This window comes from Neovison vison, chromosome 11, assembly GCF_020171115.1.
Source record: "Neovison vison isolate M4711 chromosome 11, ASM_NN_V1, whole genome shotgun sequence".
Taxonomy (NCBI): domain Eukaryota; kingdom Metazoa; phylum Chordata; class Mammalia; order Carnivora; family Mustelidae; genus Neogale; species Neogale vison.
This window is the reverse complement of record NC_058101.1, coordinates 12874458-12899844: the sequence shown is the minus strand read 5'-3', so window position 1 is coordinate 12899844 and position 25387 is coordinate 12874458. Positions and strand designations below refer to the sequence as shown.

The window sequence follows — 25387 nt, the reverse complement described above, 5'->3', positions numbered from 1 at the left end:
CCTCATAACAACCATATGAGGTAGGTGCTATTTTTATTCCCATTTTAGAGATGAGAGTGCTAATGCACAGAGTTGTTAAGAAACCCATGCAAGGGGGCGCCTGGGTGGCGCAGTGGGTTAAGTCTCTGCCTTTGGCTCAGGTCATGGTCTCAGGGTCCTGGGATCAAGCCCCGCATCCGGGCTCTCTGCTCAGCAGGGAGAATACTTTCCCCTTTCTCTCTGCCTACCTCTCTACCTACTTGTGATCTCTCTCTCTTTCTGTCAAATAAATAAATAAAATCTTAAAAAAAAATAAAAAAGAAAAGAAACCTGTGCAAGGACACACAGTTCATATGGGGCAGAGCCAATATTTAAGTTTGGGCAGCCTGGTTCCAAAGCCTGTGCTCTCTACCACTAGACTCTGGGCTATATTTAAGCCCTAACGTCATTCACTCATTTGACAAATTAAATCAATTTATCTTAAAGCTCACAGAGGCTTTCCTTTCCTCCATATACAGGAAACACCCATGCTGTTCTTAATATATATGAGGTACTGTCCTAAGTGCTTATATAAATCAATTCTCCTGACATGATAGATATCTGACCTGTCAGAGAGCTAAAGACTTACAGAGGTACCAGTTACCATCTGCTGATGTCGATATTTCTAAATAAATAATTGGATAGCTCATTCCACCAAAAATCTGAGGGGTGTTTTTCCTGCTGTTAATCTTTTGAAAGCAACTCTGCTAGCTATGTCCTGTCTTTTTATCTTTCTCATACACATGGAAGAATGCTCCCAAGTTTCTTCTTTTTCCTTCTTTCTGGTCTAACTTCAATTGATGTATGAACGGCAAGATGCTATTAAAGAATAAATCAGAAATGTTTCTTAACAATACAACATGCTTCCTGAAGCTAGTTTTTGCATATATAACAATATTAACAGTAAGTTCAGATATACTCAAATATGTTTTACGTGGCAACTCTTCTTGTTAATGATAGTCCTTTGTATTATTATTCACAAACCCAGGTTGGAGTTCAAGTTATATTGTAAATCCGGGCTTCTCCATTCTAGCCATTGAATGTCCAGCTATCAGTCCCAGAATGTTGAAACTCTGAATTCTCAGGGAGTGATATTTTGCAACAAGAGTTACAGGTGCTCCAGGTACAGTGGGTTTTTGGCAGCCCCAGCAGCTCCTCATATCCTGTGAAAAGTGATGTTCTTTGTCTTCCATTGGGGGAAACCATTTGTAAATACTGATCTTATTAATAAGTATCACAGTTTCTCTTGTGAGTGAGGAGTTGGTGTTATTGCCGTTTGCTGTGTCTTCCTCCCTCAGGGCAGAGAAAGGGTTCAGTCACTTGTATGCAAAGACCACCTTGTGATACTAGATTGGTCTTAGAGGATTTCTTGACATCCAGAAAAACCACTGATCCAAACCACATGATTATAAATAATATACAATATGCAGTGTTTCAGCTTCACGGGCCATGGATAGAGTTCATGGACAGTTCACACTAGATACCAGTCTTGGAGGCAATCCATTCTCGATACTGAGTCACTCTGGTGTAAACCCCAGGTTTTTTGGGAAGAGCACATGATTGTCCCCAACTTACTATACCAACTAAGTACCAGATGTCATGATTATCATAAACCAGCGGTCCACCAGAATCACCCTTGAAAAAAAATATATTTAAAATTATTAACTCTAATTTAGTTTAGGAGGAAGGTCATTATAATCCTCTCTCTTCCACAGGGGGGAAAAAAAAGGATATTAGTACATGGTATAGGCATCCAGATTAGAGATAGGTTATATAATGTTTCTCTGAATTGAGATGCAACTTTGTCCTAAACATTAAAGTGCATTGTTTCCCAGAAAGGCTAAACCTCATTCACATGGAATTTTTACGTTACTTCTGGTTTAACATTCTTAGATTTTTTTTTTGTTAGTTTGATTAGACACTTCATGTATGGTTTAGTAAGTACGTATATAAAATATTAAATATGAAGTTAACATTTGCAAGAATAGGTAGAAAGTTTTGATGATCTCTGAATATTGATAGGTAGACTCTATATTATAGATTGATTCTTGGTCCCCTTTCATGCCCCTAATTCTAATTTATGCTTGCTTGCTTAATTTTATATAAGCCCCTTTAAATCTGTTTGGAACAAGGACAATTATGTAAATAAACAGATACATATGTAGAGGTTGAAAGAGTGGTCTTAGTAGTTGAACTGTCAAGTTTCAGGACTAGCTCTATTAATTATGGACTAAGTGACGTAGGATAAGATACTTAACTTCTCTGTGCCCCTTCTATCTCATTCATTTGTTCTTTTATCAACTATCTATTGAGTTCCAATTATGTGTCCCAGGCATTCTGAAGGGCATTCAGGATTCAATGATGACTGAAAGTGAATGGTCCCTATACTCATAAACTTGAAGTTTAGGTTATAAAAACATTAAACAAGCCCATAAATAAATGCAAAGTGACAGCTATGATAAATGCTAAGGAAATATACATAAGGGAATGTGACTGGTCAGGGAGGTCAAGAAAGTTTTTCTTGATGAGATGTAATTGAGTTGATATCTAAATGATTTAACCACGAAAAGGAAGGTGGTGATATAACATGTTCTAGGCAGAGCAAACAACACTACAAATGCTCTGTAGTATGGAGGAGTCTGGTATATGCAAAAGTCTGGGGAATAAAAAAGGGGGATTGAAGAGAAGACAGCAAGGGGACAAGTGGTGTGTGATGAAGCTGGAGAAGTCAGGAGACTAGCTCTTGAGGAACCCTGTGGATCTTTCTTAAAAGTTATATTTTCTATCTTAAGAAAGAAAGTAAGTCACTGAAGTGTTTTAAGGATTTTGACATGATCAGATTAGCACGTTATTAGAAATCATCCTGACTTTCATTTGACTAATGCAGTAAAGGAGCATAAGCATGAATATAAGGAAATTAGCTAGATGTCTAATTCCTTTAAGGGAGCGGTAAGGAAAAAGTAGGGAAAGGGAAGCAAGAGATGACAGAGATATTTAAGGAGGTAAAATCCTTGGGATTAGGTAATCAATTGGGTAAGGGGTAGGGAAAGAAAGCTAGAGTGCTTTCTATCTGGGGCTGAACAGAGTTAAAGGAGATGTTGTTCCTAGAGACAAAGAAAGAAAATCAGGTGGGGAGGCAGAAAAGCAAAATCAGGTGTACCATTCTGAATTTGAGATACCTTTGAAATATCCAAGGGGAGTTGCCAAGTAGGAGTTGAATATGTAAGTCTGGAGATCAAAGGGGAGGTTGGGACTAAAAGTATAAATTTGTGAATCATGTGTCAAAGGAAGGCATTTGAAGCTAAGGAAGAAAATTAGATCTTTTAGAGAGAAAGTATAGCATAAAAAGAGGAGCAGGGACAGAATAGATCAAAATTTAATGGCTAGGATTAAGAGAATGAACTTGAAAGGAAAGGAAAGAGAAAAAGCAGAGATTCAAAATGAAAATCATTACAAGCCAAGGAAAACAAGAAAGAGGGAGAGGTAATCATTATTAAATGGTGCTAAGAGGTGGGGGGGGGGGGAAGAATAGGACAAAATTAACAAGACAGGAAACAACATGTGTTGGAGAGGATGTGGAGAAAGGGGAACCCTCTTACACTGTTGGTGGGAATGCAAGTTGGTACAGCCACTTTGGAAAATAGTGTGGAGATTCCTTAAGAAATTAAAAATAGAGCTTCCCTATGACCCTGCAATTGCACTATTGGGTATTTATCCCAAAGATACAGATGTAATGAAAAGAAGGGCCATCTGTACCCCAATGTTTATAGCAGCAATGGCCACAGTCGCCAAACTGTGGAAAGAACCAAGATGACCTTCAATGGACGAAAGGAGAAAGAAGACATGGTCCATATATACAATGGAGTATGATGCCTCCATCAGAAAGGATGAATACCCAACTTTTATATCAACATGGATGGGACTGGAAGAGATTAGGCTGAGTGAAATAAGTCAAGCAAAGAGAGTCAAGTATTGTATGGTTTTACTTACTTGTGGAGCGTAAGGAATAACATGGGGAACATGGGGAGATGGAGAGGAAAAGTGAGTTGGGGGAAATCGGAGGGGAAGACAAAGCATGAGAGACTGTGGACATGAGAAACAAACTGAGGCTTTTGAAGGGGAGGGGGTGGGGGGATGGGTGATCCTGGTGGTGGATATTATGGAGGGCATGTATTGCATGGAGCACTAAGTGTGGTGCATAAACAATGAATTTTGGAATACTGAAAAGAAATAAAATAAAATGAAATGGAAAAAATACATTTATTGGAGGTCATGGGGGGGGTCAGTGGAAACCTCAGAAAGAGCTATTTTGATGAACTGATAGGGCAGAAACCATATTGGGATGGTTTAAAGGGAGGTGAGAAAATTGAGATAATGGGTATGGACATTTCCCCCAATATTACATAGTAAAGAGATACGATGTGGTGCTGATTGGAGGCATTATGGGTCAAGAAAAAGTTGTTGTTTTTTTTTCCCACCTAACTTAAGAGAGATGAATAGAAAAGGATCTAGCTACAAGAGAAATGTTGACTATGAAAAGAGAGAAAATAATGTTAATGTAAACTTCCCCAAAAGGCCAAGAAGAACCTGAGCGGAGAAGGGATCAGCCTTAGAAAATAGGTTACTTTTCCGTTGTGACCTAAGCTGAAGGTGGATGAAATGGGTTCAAATGAAGGTAGGTCTGCCTGCTTGGTGCTAGGAAGATGAGGAAATTCTCTGCTTATGACTTACATTTTTCTTTGAAAACTGGAAAACAAAATCATCAGTTGAGAACAAAAAGGTAAAAAGAACCCACAGAAATTAGGGAAAATGGAAAATGTTGGGAACATTCAGAGAGAGGAGGATTTGAAAAAAGCAAACAAAAATAGTAGAATTGTCACTTTTATTGTCTAGAATCTACTATAGTAGAACCAGTGTGTTCTGTTGTATTTTTTCCAGGAGTATTTGACTTCATAGGCAGAGAGAAAGAGAGATTAGATAATTAAGTTCTTCCAGCTTTGGGACTTTCTTAGACAGAAACGCTGAAAAGAGAGATCATCAAGAGAACTTGAAATATTAGCAGAAGTGTTCAGAAAAGGATTAATAGTGAAATCTAAGTTGGACAAATTGACAGTGGAAGAAAGGATTAATGGAACATGATCAGGCAGAGAAGCAATGGTCTGTAGGTCCTTATGAAGTTGAAGATAAGTAATATTTTATTCAGCCAACAAATTTTTGTGCTAGGCACTGTTTTAGCTATTGGTAATACAGTAGTAAATCAAACAGACACCCCCTCAAAATTTGTGCCTTCATGGAGTTTATATTCTAGTTTAGCAGGAGAAACAATCAACCATCTAAATAAAATATATTGTCGGGACGCCTGGGTGGCGCAGTTGGTTGGACAACTGCCTTCGGCTCAGGGCGTGATCCTGGAGTCCCAGGATCGAGTCCCACATCAGGCTCCCAGCTCCATGGGGAGTCTGCTTCACTCTCTGACCTTCTCCTCGCTCATGCTCTTTCTCACTGTCTCTCTCTCAAATAAATAAATAAAAAAAAATCTTTAAAAATAAATAAATAAATAAATAAATAAAATATATTGTATATTGGATGGTATAAAGACTGGTAGGTTGGAGTGTAACAGAGAGTGTGGCCTAGGGAGCAGGGATAGTTTGAAATGCAAGCAGGAAGGATTGAAGATAATTACTAAATAGGAAGATTTGGGGAATTAGTATTTTTGGAGATGCAACAATTTTGGTGACAAGACTCAAGATCTGACCCTAGAAAGTGACTGAGAAGAAGTGAAGATCAATGGGGGTTAGGAGGTCTAGTAACTGAGAGTCCAGCATTTCAACGGGTCTGTGTTAGTACTGCAGTCTTGGGATGGACAGGAAGCGTGTTTCAGGTGTCAAGGTCATTGAAGAGTGGTAGGGACAAAGAGAGAGACTTAGAGGCCAGGGGATGAAAACAAGATGCAAGAGAGATGATGCCAAAGCTGAGTAAAGTGGTCTTCAGAGGACAGGTTTCTCTGTCTTCTGTTTCCAATTTCGTTTTTTAAAAAAATAACAGAACAGAAGAGTAATTGTTCGGGACGCCTGGGTGGCTCAGTGGGTTAAGCCACTGCCTTCAGCTCAGGTCATGATCTCAGGGTCCTGGGATGGAGCCCCGCATCCGGCTCTCTGCTCAGCAGGGAGCCTGCTTCCCCCTCTCTCTGCCTGCCTCTCTGCCTACTTGTGATCTCTCTCTGTCAAATAAATAAATAAAATCTTTAAAAAAAATAAAAAAAAACAGAACAGAAGAGTAATTGTTTGAATCAGAAATAGGGAGCAATAGACTTTAATCTCCTAATTTATAAAATAGGCATAACAGTACCTCTTCAATTTCACTATAGTAAATGAAATAATATATTTAATGTGCTTAGCACTTGGCTTGGCCTACATAAGCACTCAATACAAGAATTTTTGATATTATGAATATTAAATAAACTGAATTCTTAGTGAAATAAGTGACTTTTTTTCCTCACCTAGGGGAAATAGATGCCAAATTTAGAAATAGCGAATGGAAATTTTCTTTTCCCAGTTTTGACCTTGACTTTGGACTTACTTTACATGCATCTACTTTTCCTTCCATGAATCCAGCACACAGCATTCCCGAAGTGATCAAGCCATCATATACATCCTTCCTATTACACACATCAGTGCTTATGGTTTCCACCCTGGCTTGCCGAAGTTTATTTTGTGTGGGTCCTATTACACAAGCAAACATACACATACAAACAAAACATGTATTCTTTGAATATAACTGTATCTAAAACATGGAAAACACATATGTTGTATATCCCTAGGAACAAAAACACAAAAACAAAAGAATATAAACATCAATTATAATTACTTGTTGCCTAATTTGTTTTCTGTATGATAAATGCCTAAATGCAAGGAACGATAACCATACATACCCCAATACTATATCATATTTGTGAATCTTCAAGTTATTAGAACCCCTACAATTATATGTAATAGTGTGTGTATACACTTTTTTGCCGTGAAGAGACTGTTCATTCCACTCATCTTGACCAACTGGTACCCTTTTCTATACATGGAAATCAAGGCTAAGGGAAGTACATTTGTTTTCTGAGATAGTAAAAAAGAAACCAGTGCATGAGCTGCACAGAGTTATTTGCCCCATTCTGTGCTATGTGCATTATTTAGGGGTGCCTTGAAGCTTGGGAAACAACCACTGCCCAAGATATGCCAGCAATCTGATGCCAGTACAGAGCAAACCTGGTGGTTATGGGAAGGAAGGAAGTAGCTTAGGACTCCAGAACAAAACTGCTGGTGAGCAGTCCTAAACTAGTGATAAGGGCAGAGAACATAAAAGGAGGCTTTCAGCAATATCTCACAAAGTCCAGTTGGACATGCATGGGATTTTGGGGAAATTTTACATATAATAGAGTTTTGTCAAGTAAAGAAAAGCCAGGGGCACCTGGTTGGCTTTGTTGGTTAAGTGTCTGTCTCCAGCTTAGGTCATGATCTCAGGGTTCTGGGATTCAGCCCTGCATCTGGGTCCCTGCTCAGCACGGAGTCTGTTTCTCCTTCTTCCTCTTCACCAACCCCCTGCTTGTGCTCTCTCTCTCTCTCTCTAATAAATAAATAAAATCTTTAAAAATAAAGAAAAGCAAAGGAAAAAAAAAGCCAGATTAAGATATATTAGCCTTTGTCTCTTACTTTCTTCAGGATGATCTTTGATAGAACCTTAAACATTTCTTATTTCCCACTTTAAAACATTCAGCTAATCTCTCTCTTTAGAGTGGAATGAGCTAATAACTAAAAATTTTCAGTTCTGGTCTTTCATTTATAAATCTTGTTTCTTTCACCCAACCAGGAGCTGAGACAGATGAAAATAAATATATGTTAAATTCACTAACGCAACTGAAAATTCTCAAAACACTCACAAAACACTTTTACATTTATAATCATCAGAAATCCTCATTAAAATGAAGAAACATTTAGACAAAACAGAGAGAGCGAGAGAGAAGGAGAAAAAAGGAAAGGAAAGAAAGGAAAAAAAAAAAAGAGAAGTAAAAAGAAAAAAGCTATCACTGGGTGCCTAGGTGGCTCAGCTGGTTAAGCTTCTGACTCAGGTTTCAGCTCAAGTCGTGGTCTCAGGTTTGTTAGATCGAAGCCTGTGTTGCCCTCTGTGCTTAGTGTGGAATCTGCTTGAGATTCTCTCTCTCTCTTTTTCCTTCTCTCCCTCCGCTTCTGCCCCTCCTCCCACTTGCATGCATACACTCTCTTTCCCTAAAATAAATAAATAAATAAATCTTTTTAAAAAAAGCGATCAGTAAGATCGTGATCTGAACTGTATGCTAACTAGGAGTTTCTACATCTGGGAAATGTACAATTGAGAATCATTTACTCCCCTGTAGCCCGTAGTATTTTGTCCCTTCTTGTAGCACCTAAAACAGCCTGTTCTTTTCTTCTATATTAGCTTCTCCCCTCTCTCACCACTGCTATAATTAATTGTGAATTCAATGAAAGAGACCTGATTCCTTTTCCTTTTTTAACCCCCAGATTCCAGTTCTACTCTGGGCCATATACAATGGAGACATCAACATTATTTTTATGAAAAGTTTGAAATGGATTCCCTAGGACAGATCGTTAGAGCTCAGGACAAATTTGCACTAAGTATATTAGGTTGAACTACTCACCGTCATCTACAATGGATCCAAAACCTGTGACAAAAACACTTGTTTTAGGTGGCAACTTTATAGATGAATCTGGAAGGCAAACTCTCTGGACAATATTTGAAAACTCAACTCGAGTAGTAAGCTGAGCCAAAGCAATGTCATTTTCATTTGTTTCTCTGCGGTAGTTTTCATGAACGATAATTTTCCCCAGGCTTCTCTGCACTGCAGGTGGTGTTATTGTTGTACCAAAAGTAGCAATCCACTGACTTGGGTCTTTATTTCTGCAAAAAATGAAAGGGTCGGGTTTGTGATGTCTAAGGGCATCCTTTAAAAGAGACCGAGACTGTATTTCTCCCAACTATTGGGATTATGCTCCTGAAAAATCTCTAAACTCACAGTAGCCCAGTCTTTCTTCCATTCTGTCTTGAATTTATTCCCATCCCCATCATACCACAGCACTGATTTCTCTTACGAAGATCACCAGTTATCTCTACTTTATCACACTCAGTGGCTGGTTCCTGTTAGGTCTGTTGTCACACAGAGGCTGCTCTGGACCTGCTGAGATGTGTACTTCAATCACTGCATCTTATATTCCTCACTAGTTATTATTAAATTGACATTCTGGGTTTATTTATGTTAAATTTACATAAATAAATGTCTATCATAAACTAAAATGGAAGTCACTCTCCAAAACAAGTACTTGGAGGACTATGTTAACCCCCCAAATCAGGAAGTCTTTAATTAGTGGAACTCAAGTTCCCCTAAGACATAATGCTAGTTATTCTGAGGATTGTAAATGTATAAAAGTGAGTCTCTTTTTTCCTCTCTAGTGAGAGAGTGACAATCACCTTACATTCCTTAGGTCATTCTCATCACACCTCTACACATAAAGAAAGGTGTAGCCACCTTGGAATAATGTGGGTGTTACCCTTGGAAGAACGGTCAAGACTCTCCTCATATTACCAAGCATAGTTTTCTCTGAAAGGGAATGTGAGCAGTGCCACTGGCCAGGGCTTTACTCAGAGCTTTTGTCTTTTGAGAGTTAAAAAGAAACCTCAGGGAGGAAAGATGATGTGTGCTTGACCTCCTGGAGCAACATGGTGCCTGGGTAGGTCCACGCATGTGAATTAACACAGCTGAGTCTTAAAAACTATAGCTGTGAGGGGCGCCTGGATGGCTCAGTGGGTTAAAGCCTCTGCCTTCGGTTCAGGTCATGATCTCAGGGTCCTGGGATCGAGCCCCACATCGGGTTCTCTGCTCAATGGGAAGCCTGCTTCCTCCTCTCTCTCTGCCTGCCTGTCTGCTTACTTGTGATCTCTGTCTGTCAAATAAATAAATAAAATCTTAAAACAAACAAACAAAAAAAAACAAAAAAACAAAACAAAACAACAACAACAACAACAAAAACCTATAGCTGTGAAAGCCCAAGCATCACACTCTTATCAGGTTGTATAGGACCAGTCTTCAATACGGTGGGGACAGTGGGACACGTGATAGGTCCCTCCAGTCATCCACACACCTTTCTGGACCGCAGAGCCCACATGGGTTCTTGAAGGAAGAGCTCCAAGAGTGATACCCTTTGTTTTTTCTTATTTTTAAAGTGACGGTGGATGTTGACAGAGGGAGGCTAGCCCTCTGTTAGAGGCCCTCTGCACCTAAGATCAAAACTTAAGGCTGCATCCAACTGTATATGTTACTCAAGAGAAAAGAATGATAACAGAAGCAACTGAATTTTCTCCTCGAGCATGTGGAAGGGGTTATCCTTGTTATGTGTGTAACCGTCAGTCCTTACACTAAAATAATTTATGATATAGTGGGAAAGATAGCACCAGTGTCCTGACAATATAGGAAGATACGTGCTAGGAACCACGAGAGTGATACAAACCAAACTTCATAAATACTGAGAAAAGAGAGAGGGGAGCGCGTGAAGGAGGTGTAGGGCAAGCGCCCGGCATTCAGAGGACAGAGCAGGACCCATTCGGAATGGAGCAGACGGGAAACTGCTGAGCCGGACTCTTCCCAAGTGCTGAACTGGTGACAGGCGACGACGGGGCAGGGAGGACTCCCAACAGCCCAGCCCACGTACTTGCGGAAGCAGTGAGCGGCCGTGAGCAGCCAGGTGTTACTGATCAGGCTGGCTCCGCACTGATGGCCCGCCCCTTTGAGCTGGAGGCTGACCTGCCACGGCCACTCCCCTTCCAGAGCTGTTTCCCTCCCTTGGACGATCCTTTCGGTAGAGGAGGACGCTGGTAAAGGCATATTTGAAGATGTCATCCTTATTCCACAGCCTGTCACAGAAATATACGTTAGCTGGCTTTCATGAAAAAGAGGAGGAAAAGAACATGTGCTGATTCGCGCTGGGTACAGATGCTTCCGCAGTCCATTGTACCTGCTGTTTTTTTTTTTTTTTTTTTTTTTTCCCCAATTTATTTATTTTCAGAAAAACATTATTCATTATTTTTTCACCACAGCCAGTGCTCCATGCAAGCTGTGCCCTCTATAATACCCACCACCTGGTACCCCAACCTCCCACCCCCCCGCCACTTCAAACCCTTCAGACTGTTTTTCAGAGTCCATAGTCTCTCATGGTTCACCTCCCCTTCCAATTTACCCAAATTCCCTACTACTCTCTAACGCCCCTTGTCCTCCTGCTGTTTTTTAACCCCTTCCGAGGACTCAGCATCTGAGGTTAGTCTATAGGGGTCCACCTGATCCTGTTGAGGTTCAAAAGAAATACTAATAGGTCAAGGCCTCCAGCCCGGGAATTAGCTTCTCTATGAAGCATATATAGATAAAACATTTATTGAACATTAAAAATATATAGATCCTCTACTAAATGTTTTAGGTTAATTATAACAACACAAACAGAGCCTTGGAAAGAGAACTTAAATTAATAGAGGTCACCCAGCTGGTAAGTGACGTAAGAGTCAGAGGATCTACATCAAATTTGTGTGTTCTTGCCCCTGAGAGAGAGCCCAGTACTGAATGCAGGTCATGCTTCTCCCTTGACATGAATTTATACATTGCCTTTGAAGCCCAGAATTTAAATAGTCTTAATAATGGTATTTTTGGTTTTCTAAAACTTTAAAGTCTAGTTTATAAACAAAATCTGATTCCCTGGCAACAAACTCTGAATTTGTTAGAGTTCAATCAACCTCAATAAGACCTGAAAACATATTGATATATTTTATTAATGCGACTTTTATTTTTTTATTTGTTTAAAGATTTTATTTATTTATGCATTTATATATTTAGTTATCTATGAGAGAGAGAGAAAGTAGTGAGGGGGTTAGTGAGGGGAAGAGCAGAGGGGAGGAAGAGGGACAAGCAGACTCTGCTGAGCCCAGAGCTTAATATGGGGCTCCATCTTAGGACCCTGACAGAGATCACGACCTGAGCCAAAATCAAGTCAGATACTTATCTGACTGAGCCATACATGCACCTTTATTTTTTTCTTTTTAAAATAAGCTCGATACCTCATGTGGGGCTCAAACTCATGACCCCACATTCAATTTTAGTATATGTGCTGCTGAAGCGAGCACATGACCCCACATTCAAGAGTGGCATGCTCTACCGACTAGCCAGCTAGGAGCCCCTATTAATGGAACTTTTAATTATTTATATTTTTATTAAAAATACTAGTTTTTTCAAAAAGTAATTTTTTCAGAAACAGGTTAAAATATATGCCTGAAAGCATATTTATAGATTCATCATAATTTTCTCAGAATTAAATAGCTCCAGTTTAAAGTGACCATAAAATTGAACAAATAAGATTTCTGGGTTAATATAATGTCATATTGGTAGTGCCCAACTTCCTCTTAAAATAGGCATAGAAGTAATACTAATATAAATAATACCTACTAGTTTTGAGCCAGGCCCTATATATCATGTTACATATATTTTCTCCAATTTTCACAACAACTGTCTACGTTACGTGTCATCCTCATATTATAGCTGAAAAATCTGAGTCTATGCTATTTTTCTAGGGCAAAAGGAGAAAATTCATGAAAACTTATGGAAAGATAAGAAAAAAAATTTACAAATTCTGGTAAAAACTGCAATATCCAAAGGCATTTGAAAGCAATTTCTTGGACTACGCAAGCTCTAACCTGGGAACCAGAATTGTGTGGGGAATCCTGGTAAGCTTGACAAAGCCTTTGGCTTCCTGCTGTTGTGATTCCTCGGCCCAGGAAATGAAGCTACACTGCACTTGTTCCTAGCCAAGCAGAAATTATAGTTTAAACCATCCCACTGTGACTCATAAACTCTTTTCTTTTTCTCTATGTAGCCAGAAACCACATTTCCTGGCACACCATCCTATCAGGACATACAAAAAAGATGAGAAGTTCTATGAAAATGCAGTTACCCCATGAAGTGGTCTGAATATGAACCCCTCACATTTATGTTAAAATCCTGACACTTCGAGGTCATTGTATTAGCAGGTGAGGACTTTGGGAGATGCTTAACTCACCAGGGTGGAGCCCTGAATCCCACGAATGGGATTATGCCTTATTAAAGAGTCCAACTGCCTTATTAAAGAGTTTCCAGAGAGAGGGGCGCCTGGGTGGCTCTGTGGGTTAAGCCTCTGCCTTTGGCTCAGGTCATGATCTCATGGTCCTGGGATCGAGCCCCACATTGGGCTCTCTGCTCAGCGGGGAGCCTGCTTCCCCCTTTCTCTCTGCCTCTCTGCCTACTTGTGATCTCAATCTCTCTGTGTCAAATAAATAAATAAATAAATAGTTTCCAGAGAGATCCCTAGCCCCTTCTGCTCATGGCATGATGATACTTGAAATCTGTGAGCTGGAAGAGGTACCTCACCTAGCCACGCTGGCATCCTGATCTGACACTTCCAGCCTCCAGAACTGTTAGCAATTAATTTCTGCTATTTATAAACCACCCAGCCCATGATATTTGGTTATGGCACCAGGAATGGAATGAGATGCCCCATGAAAGCAATTTAAACAGTGAATGGAAGAGCACTGGCATCAGTGCTATATTTGGTGGTGCAAACTGGGAGGTTGATGTATTTTCATAAACTCTGCATCTAAGATCAAAACTCAAGCCTGCATCCAACTGTATAGCATGGTTAGGGCCCCCCAAATCAGATGATATATAAAATCAGAAGACAGACACATCTCTGAAAGTTATTTTCTACAAAAAATTTTAGGGCATGTGTTTGGTATCAGGCAAGTTGTGCAAGAAAAACATGATCTTAATGTAATAAAAGCAGCCAAACATAAGGGGAAAAGTATACAGTAATGAGAGTACATATAACATAAGAGCTGTCTGTAATTAAATAAAACTCAAGAAATCATAGACACATCATAGGAGATATAAAATTCACATGGAAGAAGACATGTGACAACTGAGATAAGTGGTTTTGGGGAGTACATAATGGGTAAGATCTTTCTGAATGTAGAGGAAAGTCACCTGAACTGGAACTAGAAATAATGATTGACATGGAGAGCAAAAAATGGATTTCAAATAAATCACCTGTGTTCCTGAGGAACAGCAACAAAAATAGAACAACTGGAATGGAAATCATTCATGAAATTTATAATGGAAGAACATTTTTCCAGAACAAGAAAAAATATATATACTGATTGAAAACATTCATAATATCTAGTCAAAATTCAGTGCAAAATATGATTACATCTCACTCTCTTGGCAAAAAGTTAAAGGGAAAAAGATTTCCTATATTCACCCCAGAACAAAAAAGGTAACCTATGTAAGAATAAAAAATGCAACAGTTTTAGATTTCTTCTCTACAACAAAACACTAGTAGAAAAATGGAATAATATGTATAGAATTTTTAGTTAAAGTTTATGACCCAATAATCTTATAGGAAGTTGAGTTAAAGGAAATGGAAGCAGGAAGGCAGAAAATGCACATGCCAGAAATTTCAGCAAGAATACAAGAAAACTGAGAAATCGTAACAGAAGAAAACCTAACTAGTTACCACTATTTTTTTTTTTAAAGATTTTATTTATTTATTTGAGAGAGAGAGACAGTGAGAGAGAGCATGAGCGAGGAGAAGGTCAGAGAGCGAAGCAGACTCCCCATGGAGCTGGGAGCCCGATGTGGGACTCGATCCCGGGACTCCAGGATCACGCCCTGAGCCGGAGGCAGTCGTCCAACCAACTGCGCCACCCAAAATACAACATTAGAAAGCAAGTTACAAAACTTATAGTATCAATAATAATATGTATTTTTTTTTTACTATTTCCTGCAAGTCATAAAACTTGACATTGTAAGGGTATCTGGGTGGCTCAGTTGGCTGAGCTACTGACTCTTGATTTTGGCTCTGGTCATGATCTCAGGGTCCTAGGATCAAGTCCTGCATTGGGAATCCAGGCTCAGTGGGGAGTCTGCTGGAGATTCTCTCTCTCACCCTCTCTCTCTGCCTCTCTCCACTGTACTCTGTTTCTCTCTCTGTGTTGCTCTAAAATAAATGTAAAAAACTTAAAAAAAAACCCTTGGTGTTGTATTTGGTATAAATTTTAAAATTTAAATGTTTTAAATATTAAAAATAAGCAGGAATAAAAATACCAAGTGTTTGGTTTACAAATACATTAGGTGAGCAAAAAAAAAAAAAAAAAGGCTTTATAAATTCTGCTTCGAACTTTTCTGAGGCTTTTATTCATTATCTTTGTTATGAAACGGACAGTTAATTACGGGTTTTGGAACTTACGGCTGCTGAGAAGATTCCTCATCTTTTTACTGTCAATAGCTGGAATGAAGAAAACATTGAATTAGTTGGTAGAAGAATATGTTCCTGTTTTTGTGTGATTTTGTTCAAATGGTCACTGTAAGAAACGTTTATGATCCAAAGCATCCATATTTCAAGAGTATGATATTTTTCATAGCCAACTAATATATACATAATTCTTATTTGATTTGGTCCCAAACGTATAATTTTATCGTAAAATGTAAAGAGAGCATTTTTGTTTTCTGATTTTTGCTATGAGATCTAAAAAAGAAATTAGGAAATTAGGAAAGAATGCTAAAGATAAATGTCCCTGATTGCCTTCTTTGGGAGCTCCAGTGTGACTCGAGGATGCAACCTCCAATTCCCATCACTGCTTGTGCTCAGTATATTCGATGTACCAGCCAATGTGTGTCAGGCGTACGCCTGATGGCCAGTGTTGAAAGGGCAGCTCCAGGGAAATAAGGGCATCATAGGTCCCTCATAGCCCAATTTCCAGCCCTGGTCTACAAAGGATAGGAATTCACTCAGTGCAAGTTGGTGGCCTTCTCTTACTGAGGATTCTTCCTCAAGATGGATGTTGTAGAAGGTTGAAGCTCAGGCACCAGGAACCCACCTATACCACTTTATGCCTCCCTTCTCTGACATTTTTTTTCCCTTCAAAGTTCTCCTCTTGTTCATTTTAGTTTCATTGTTTGTTTGTTTTGGTTTGGTGTTTTGTTTTACTTTGGAATATAATTAACACTTAAGGTAGGTACCATACTCTTCATTATTTCTAATTATTTCATGAAAGTTGTCATTAATATGTATGATGTTTCTATCTCAAAATGGATTTTAAGGATTTTCCTGATTTCCAACAGAGAAATTACCTTTAGATAATCTTTTTCTTAAACTCATGGATGCTTAAGGGGAAAAGACTTTCCAGTCCAAAGGGCAAGCCTTATTTCTTGGTAATAGATCAGAAATAGCTGCTCTTGAAGTACTTAATCGGAACAGTGAACACAACTGGAACACCTGTGTGTGAGACTTATGCTAGTGGGGGGAGGGGTAAGGAACCAGAAAGGCACAGTAGGTACTGTGTACTGACCTTGAGACTTATCATTTGAAACACATTATTATGCCTTTCTGCTTGGATTCTAACGAGCTGTGAGGTAGTTTCAATTTCTTAACATTTTGACCTCATTTTCTTCTACTTTTGGGGAAAACCAAACCTTTTCTGATTTTTTTTTTGTAGGGAATAAATGAGGAAATGAATGAAACATCATTTTAAATTGGAAATAATCTAGAGAACCTCTTCATAGATTATGTCAATGGTTTGTCCTCCAGGAGTAAACCTTCATAAAGATGTTTGTTTCCTGATACTGTAGAAGATAACCCCTGGAAGTGACCTATAATGACCTATAAAGACCTCAGGAAGTCAGAACACCTGTGCTTTAGTTTTGACCCTAAGGCTTGCTAATCCCTGAGTCTCAGCTTCCTTAAAATGGAAGAAAATAGGGGAACCTGGGTGGTTCAGTGGGTTAAAGCCTCTGCCTTCGCTCAGGTCATGATCTCAGAGTCCTGGGATCAAGCCCCACATGGGGCTCTCTGCTCGGCAGGGAGCTTGCTTCCTCCTCTCTCTCTCTCTCTGCCTGCCTCTCTGCCTATTTGTGATCTTTGTCAAATAAATAAATAAAATCTTTAAAAAAAGGCAGAAAATAATACTTATCTACTCATGCTTTAGAAAAGATTCAACATGGTATATTGGATAAAACTTAGAAATCTTAGCAAAAGCCCTAATCAAATATGAAAATAAATTTCTAAAATTAAAGTTTGCCTTATAGTGATTTTTTATTTATTTTTATTCTACACTGATATGTGTATATCAGTGGTGAAGTCTTAAAATGTAAGACACTGACCTAAATTCTTATGAAAAACAGACAGGATTACAAAGGAACCACAAAGATAGTAAAAGGACTTACATGTGAGTGTAAAGGATGGTTTGTTTATAGTCAGAGGCAATTGTTTTGTCTTCAGACTTTGATATAAAATCCTTTCGATTTTTTTCTTGATTTGCTCAGCACTATCAGTAGACGGGTATCGAAACATGAGCACCATAAGAATTTTCACGCCGTGTTCATCTGGACTGAAGAGCAAAAAAGGAGATAAAGCCACCTCTCTAGTCATTAACTACTTTTACCTATTAAGATTCATACTGAATTTAAAAAAACAATGGATGAAATATGTGTATCTCAGATTTCTAAATTATCTCTAGAAATACGGGCTCAGTTTTGTAGCTGAAAAAAATTGTTCTTGCTCTTTACTTAGCTCATCGTCTGCAGGGGAGTGGGAGAAAAGGAGGTATTCATGAAATCACGCTTTATATATACTTAAACAATTTGCTTTTCAAGACATTCTGAGCCATCATCACCAGCATCATTTCTCAGCTGTGATTTGGAAGAGGCAATGTTCTGTGTTCATGAAACCCAGTTACCTTTGCCTCCTCAACACAGAGGTAGATTTCACTTGCTGGCCTCCTTTGCAGTTTATCAAAACTCTAGTGAATTATGGGCAATGGAATGTGGGCAGAAAAGATGTACCCCACCTCTGGCCTGGCCCCTGACACCTCTTATGCTGCCCTCCATGCTTTCACTCTTCCTGCATTTGCCTACCAGACGCGTAAGTCCCAGTAGGCAGTTTCCATTCCACATTTCTCCCAGCACCCTGTCCCTAGTGCCACTTCTGACTCTTTGGATTTTGCCTTGGAAGTGAAGTAAACCTTTATTGTGTTAAACCATTTATTTGGGGGGATTTGATGGTCAGTTAATAAGTGTTGGGTAAGTGGATAATTAGAGAAAGCACTTATTAAAGGAAAACTTTTGATAAAGGGAACACATATTATACTATAATGTAGAGGTCTAGAAAGCCTCCAGTTGCCCTTTGAGGATGATTTTAATCTTAAAACAGACAAAGAATCAAAGAAGGAAGGAAGGAGGAAGGGAGGGAGAAAGCAAAGTAAGGAAGGAACAAAAGTAGAGAGGGAGAGAGAAGAAAAGGCAGGGGCTCCCTAACCACATGTATATTTACTCTACCATCAAGAAGTGAAGCAGACAAATAAGTATTAAAAATACTTATACATGTATATTGATTGATAGCCACAGAAAAAAGTTAAAATTTTTTTTATCAAAATAGGTAGAAAATAAGATATATTATGCCAGCAAATGCCAAGCATTTTGGACATCATATAAAAAGTGTATTTGAGATGGATTCTAATAATTTATTTGAATCTCTTACAACAAATATATGTTCAATTTATGCATATTGGCTTTTATCAGAACATAAAAATGAAAAGGTATTAAAAAAAATAAAAAAGGGTGCCTGGTGGCTCAGTGGGTTGGGCCACTGCCTTCGGCTCAGGTCATGATCTCAGGGTCCTGGGATCGAGTCCCGCATCGGGCTCTCTGCTCGGCGGGGAGCCTGCTTCCCTCTCTCTCTCTGCCTGCCTCTCTGTCTACTTGTGATCTCTCTCTGTAAAATAAATAAAATCTTTAAAAAATAATAATAATAAAAATCCAGTGACATTAAAGAAAAACCTTATTGCAGAGAAAGTCATCATCTGTTGTTGTTGGCTAGGCTTAGAATGAGGATAATTGAAAGGAGCAGTTCTAAATTCCTCTTAGCCCTGAGCTGAAGGAGTAGGTGAATTACCAGTGCCATCCGTCCCCTTGCACTGTCTGATAACTGACACTGACTCTTCATGTAGAGCACTTTACATCTTCCTATTGTAACTGGGAAATGTCTATGCAGTAGCAGCTGCACTGCTCAGCGTTTATGAAATCTCTGTCTTCCTGCAGAGATTTGCTTGGAGGAGCTGGGTAGTCCTGCTGATGGAGTACTTCTTACCGGTACAGGTTTGAAGTTGCAAACTAAATTTACATACCTCAGTTTGATGACGTGAGATTTGATAAACCGACTCCCTCCAGAACGTCGAAATATCCTAGACATCTGGTCAGACAAATCAAACAAGAGAAGTATTCGTCAAAAATAAATAAATAAATAAATGCTACTCCTGTCTTTTCTAAAAAGAGTTGAGGCAAAGACAGTTTCAGTTTGTTCCCAGATCGGAACTGGTTTATCATAGTGATGAGACTAAAAGAGGTTCTAATCCTTGCATAAACAAATAACTTTAACAAAATTGTGTAATTCTGTTAAGCCTCTGTAAAACAGAGGATAAAAATAGTATCTACCTCATAGAGTTGTTTTGAAGATTAAATGAAATAATGTTTATCACACATTTCACACCTTGCCTGGTGTATAGTAAACTATTGATAATGTTCATTTTGATTAGTGTCAAATTAATTTAAGTATCTATGCTACTTTTAAAGGCAACATCATCACTTTTAATTAATAATTTAATTTAATTTAACTTTTTGAGAGGAAGAGAGAGAGTAAGCACTTCCGGGGAGGGGAGGGGCAGAGGAAGAGGGAGAGAGAGATAATCCCAAGCAGTGTCCACGTGCAGTGAGGAGCCTGATGCAGAGACGGATCTCACCACCCCGAGATCACAACCTGAGCTGAAATCAAGAATCAGACACTCCAGCGACTGAGCCACGCAGGCGCCCTAACATCGTCACGTTTAAGAAAGCTCACCCTAAATTTGTCTTATTCCCAAATATGGAAACTAGCCCACTATTTGTATCAACTCATTGCTTTCTTAAATGATCACCCCATTACTAAAGCATTTGACACAATGAGTAACAATGCGTGTCCTTTGACTCTGACACCCCGCACTGCTTAGTCACCTTTGTGTCGCAGGCGGACTTTCACAACTGGGACCAACTTTGGAAATGAGTTTCACCACACTCCATACCATTAGCATTTTATTACTCAGCTTTTCCAGCCAGAGCTGTTGAAGGTTTGGAGGCTCAGTGAGCCGACTTCCTGGAACCTAATTGCCAAAACCTAATGCCCACTGTTGAGGTTGTGCCTCACAGTAAAAAGCACTGGACTGAGTCAGAAATCAGAAATTACAGGTCTGCATAAGTTTACACAAGGCCCACCTCCCAGTAAATCTAGCCCCCCCCGATATGATGTTCTCTGGGAAACGGATAGAATATTGCCTCCCTCCTCACAAGATTTCTCCCTCTCTCTGACTCCTTTAAACTAGTAATAATGCTCAGTAGATTTTATCAACTAAATATTGAATCTTCCTCCCTTCCTCCAATTCCACTGCTGTGGTTTGAATTCAGCTCTTTCGAAACTCATGCCTGGGCCTCTGCAGTATCCCCTCACTGGCACGTTTCTGTGATTCCTCTGTCTTCTCTCTCAGTTGTTCCCCCACAATGCTACCAACCGGGGTGATATTCCTAAATTGCAAATCTGAGTATGTTTGTTATACTCCTGCTTCAAGCCCAGTATCTCCCTCGGTGTCTGCTCCACAGTCTCATGCCTTCATTAACCCTTGCCCCACCTTTACCTTCAAAGCCCATTTTCTTATCTACTGAATGACTAGCTCTTTCCCAATCCCACTGGACTGGTTCACACCTTTATGGCTTTGCACATTCATTTCCTCTCCCTACAATGAACTTCTTTCCTCTGGCAAGTCCTTAAATGACAATTCTGTTAGCACCCGGACACTCTAGGGACAAATAAGTTATCTGTGACTTGCCCTCCTCGAAGTTCAGCACTCCTTTACTTGGGCCACCCCAGCGCCTTGCACTTGAGGCTGTTATGGTGATTGTCATACTGGTTCACAGTTGTGCCTTTCCCACTCTAGACTGTGAGCCGTATGATGGTAGGGAATGTGTCTGACCCATCTTTTTACCTTCAGAGTTTTGAACATTGCCTGACACACAGTAAATACTTGATGCATGTTTGAATAAATCCATGAATGAATAAATGAATTAAGAATCGGGGCGCCTGGGTGGCTCAGTGGGTTAGGCCTCTGCCTTCGGCTCGGGTCATGGTCCTGGGGTCCTGGGATCGAGCCCCGCATCGGGCTCTCTGCTCAGTGGGGAGCCTGCTTTCTCCTCTCTCTCTGCCTGTCTCTCTGCCTACTTGTGTTCTCTGTCTGTCAAATAAATAAATAAAATCTTAAAAAAAAAAAAGAATCAACAATATGGTAAAGGGAAGGAGATAATAACACCTTGTTTTGTTTTATCTGCAAACCATGTTGACAAGTATAAACAGAAATCCATGGGAATCAAAAGCAGGGAAGGAACCAGGAGACTCCAGGGGTGACTCTTTTGTATGGCCGTTTCAGGGGTTTGGGTCATTTTTGGGTTCTGTCACTTATGATTTCACTAAGCTTCTCTGAGCTTATTTTATTTCCATATTTCAGGGAACAGGGAGAAAACCTGACATTAAGGTCATCAGCACTTCATATAAATGTCCTCTGAAATTCTGAACTGTGCACATAATGGCGTTTAGGGAAAAGATCAAGATTCTGATCATATCAGACTGTAAGGAAGTGCTAAGAATCTATTTATACTAAAATGTGATTATTAGTAGGATGATCGTTCCCTGAGGAGTTGACCTCTGTTTTAAAAATGGGTAGATTCTGGTAGAGTACAGTATTGGTGTGACCACTAAGAATAGCTTACATGTACTAAGTCCATAGTACAGGGTATGCATTGAGCCAGTTCCTTTGTTCAAACCCCATACAACTGTAGGATTAAAATATTTCTAAAATTCTCATCAGCCTCATTTTAAGATAAAGAAACTGTGTCAGGACACTTAAGTAAACGTGTCTAAGGTGGCATTATAAGTGCTGGTTCTAGCATATGAACTTGGGGAATCTGGCGCTAGATCTTGTGCTCGTTCTTAAGTATAGTAAGTGACACTGAAAACACTTATACTTAGATGACAGATGTTCAGGTTGGTGATGGGTAGAGAGTCCTGGGGAAGGAAACCCCAAAAGAAGACATCAGATACATCTTTTATTCCCAGAATCAAAACCTCATAAAATAGCATCTCTTGAGAGATACTTTTTTCCCAGCTTCTGAAAGACTGTTCCTTTTTTGGACACCTAGTCATCATTGTCAGCAATTTCTGGAGAAAATTAATGTACTGTTTATACTTTTCTACTGAGAACTCAGTAACATGACATTTAGTCCAAATTACAAAAACTAATTGAATCCTTCCCTTTTCACAGTCCAAACCTAAGAATAGATATTTTTTTTGAGAGATTATTCTGTTTAAAATAAGAGAATCTAAGCTAAGATGGGGGAAAAAGTTCACCATAAAATCAGATCCTATGTGGAGTCCTTGGTTTGAACTCCAGCATCAAGAAACAAAATGACATATTTGACAATACGTGTGACTCTAATAGTACATCCAGTTACTATCCTCCACAAGCTTGGGCTTGCACCTTCCCTCTGGCTGGGAACTACATGCAAATTAAGTCATCATGAAAGATCAGTAGTTACTGGATGCCGGCTAGGGAATCCCTTCCCAGGTCCACCCATGAAAATAAGTCAGGCAAGTTCTGCAGATTTTCTGCTACTGTCAGGGGAATATGTAACAACAGCGGGTAAATACACCAATAAAACAAATCCCTGTCCCTTTCTCTCCAAGAAAACTTCCTGCTAGTTCAAAGGGATTTTCCCTTCCTCTGAACTCCTAAAATACTTTTAGTTCATGTCATATACATCTGACAATTATATTCTGTACTGTGAGAGCTCTCATATTGCCGTATTGTCTTGTTATCCAATCTATCTACTTTATACTCTTTTCCATGCACCAACTTTTTAATTTATTTTTATTTTTTATTTTTTTATAAACATATAATGAATTTTTATCCCCAGGGGTACAGATCTGTGAATCGCCAGGTTTACACACTTCACAGCACTCACCATAGCACATACCTTCCCCAATGTCCATAACCCCCCCCACCTCCTGACCTCCCTCCCCTCAGCAACCTTCAGTTTGTTTTGTGAGATTAAGAGTCTCTTATGGTTTGTCTCCCTCCTGCTCCTATCTTCTTTCATTTATTTTTCTCCTATCCCCCTAACCCCCCACGTTTCATCTCCACTTCCTCATATCAGGGAGATCATATGATAGTTGTCTTTCTCCGCTTGACTTATTTCACTAAGCATGATACGCTCTAGTTCCATCCACATTGTCACAAATGGCAAGATTTCATTTCTTTTGATGGCTGCATAGTATTCCATTGTGTATATATACCACATCTTCTTTATCCATTCATCTGCTGATGGACATCTAGGTTCTTTCCATAGTTTGGCTATTGTGGACATTGCTGCTATAAACATTCAGGCCATGCACCAACTTTTATATACAAATTATATTATAACTCCAATAAGTCAATAAGAGAAAGACAATTACCATGTGGTTTCATTCATATGCGGAATGCCAGAGAAACACAGTGGATCATAGGGAAAGGGAGGGAGAAATGGAATATGAAGACATCAGAGAGGGAGACAAGCCATAAGAGATACTTAAATATAGGAAAGAAACTGAGGGTTTCTGGAAGGGAGGTAGGTGGAGGTATGGAGTAGCTGGGTCCGGCATTAAGGAGGGCACATGATGTGATGAACACTGGGTGTTATATGCAACCGATGGATTACTGAACTCTACATCTGAAACTAATGATGTTCTATATGTTGACTAACTGAATTTAAATTAAAAAATAAACTCCAGGGGTGCCTGGCTGGCTCAGTGGGTTAAAACCTCTGCCTTCGGCTTGGGTCATGATCCCAGGGTCCTAGGATTGAGCCCCATGTCAGGCTCTCTGCTCAGTGGTTAGCCTGTTTCCTCCTCTCTCCCTGTGCTTCTCTGCCTACTTGTGATATCTGTCTGTCCGATAAATAAATAAAATCTTAAAAAAAAAATAAACTCCAATAAGGAAGAAACTGTACTATTTAGACCTTGGCGTCCTTCACAGTCCCGCACAAAATAGGTGTACAATAACATTTTCATTAACTAATTGATTCTCCAGTTATGGTTAATCATAAACAACATTGTGAAGAAAAATGTGCCCACTTATACATCTCTTCATAACTCTTTCATTATATTCTGTCTCCTTCCTTTTTTTTCTCATTTATTTATTCACTCAGTGCAATTGACTAAGAATAGTCTATGTTTAAGGCACTGTGACAACACTGGATAAAAATTATTAAGAAAAAAGTTGTGGTGTCTGGATTCATAGAATAGAAGGATAGACAGTAGTCAACAAAAATACATTAATTATGGGACGCCTGGGTGGCGCAGTTGGTTGAACGACTGCCTCCGGCTCAGGGCGTGATCCTGGAGTCCCGGGATCGAGTCCCACATCAGGCTCCCAGCTCCATGGGGAGTCTGCTTCGCTCTCTGACCTTCTCCTCGCTCATTCTCTCTCTCACTGTCTCTCTCTCTCAAATAAATAAAATAAAAAAAAAAATCTTTAAAAAAAAAACTAAAAAAAAAAAAAACCATTAATTATAAGATGTAACTACTAATATAGTAAAGTAATATAGGATAATGGCTGGGGGTATATCATGACTAAGTGTTCTCCAAGGAGGGACATTTAAGTCATATCTGAAATATCAGAAGCAATAAGCAAAAGGACAAGATCATGGGACGATCGTCCAGGGGGAAGGAGCAATGTGCAGAGCATCCAAAAAGAAGGCCAATATGGTTAGAGAACAGTGAGCAAGGAGGAGAGAGCAGAAATTGGAGGAATAGTCAGAACCAGAGCGTCAATTTCTTTGGAGGACTTCATAAAAGGTTTGGATTTTGTGCTAAGTACATTTGGAAGCCACTTATGAAATTTTATGCAAAATAATATACAATATGTTTTTAAAAGATCATCTGGTTGCTATGTAGACAGGATAATAGAGAGAGCCTGAATGGAGGCAAAGGTTGTGGTAAGCTGCCTGTATGAGGCAACACATTAGCTAGGTCCAGGATGGAGACAGTGAATTAGAAGTAGAAACATCATTTGTGAATGGATTAGACATGAGGAGAAGGGAAAATACTATTGTAGCAACTAGATGGACTGTGATGTCATTGGCTGAGTGGAAAAA

General features: G+C 39.3%; 1 protein-coding gene across 1 annotated transcript in view; it reads right to left on the bottom strand.

The window, feature by feature from the left end:
* Window positions 1-257: 257 nt before the first annotated feature.
* The window catches only part of LOC122919218 (transmembrane protease serine 11F), a 90897-nt gene continuing 65767 nt past the window's right edge, over window positions 258-25387 (bottom strand). The window contains exons 5-11 of the mRNA XM_044268115.1: window positions 19306-19370; window positions 17348-17511; window positions 15372-15410; window positions 10767-10968; window positions 8702-8961; window positions 6598-6740; window positions 258-1653 (exon numbers count right to left, since the gene is read on the bottom strand). Coding sequence (XP_044124050.1) covers window positions 1495-1653; window positions 6598-6740; window positions 8702-8961; window positions 10767-10968; window positions 15372-15410; window positions 17348-17511; window positions 19306-19370 — 1032 coding nt within the window. The 3' untranslated portion in view covers window positions 258-1494. The remainder of the gene's footprint in view (window positions 1654-6597; window positions 6741-8701; window positions 8962-10766; window positions 10969-15371; window positions 15411-17347; window positions 17512-19305; window positions 19371-25387) is intronic.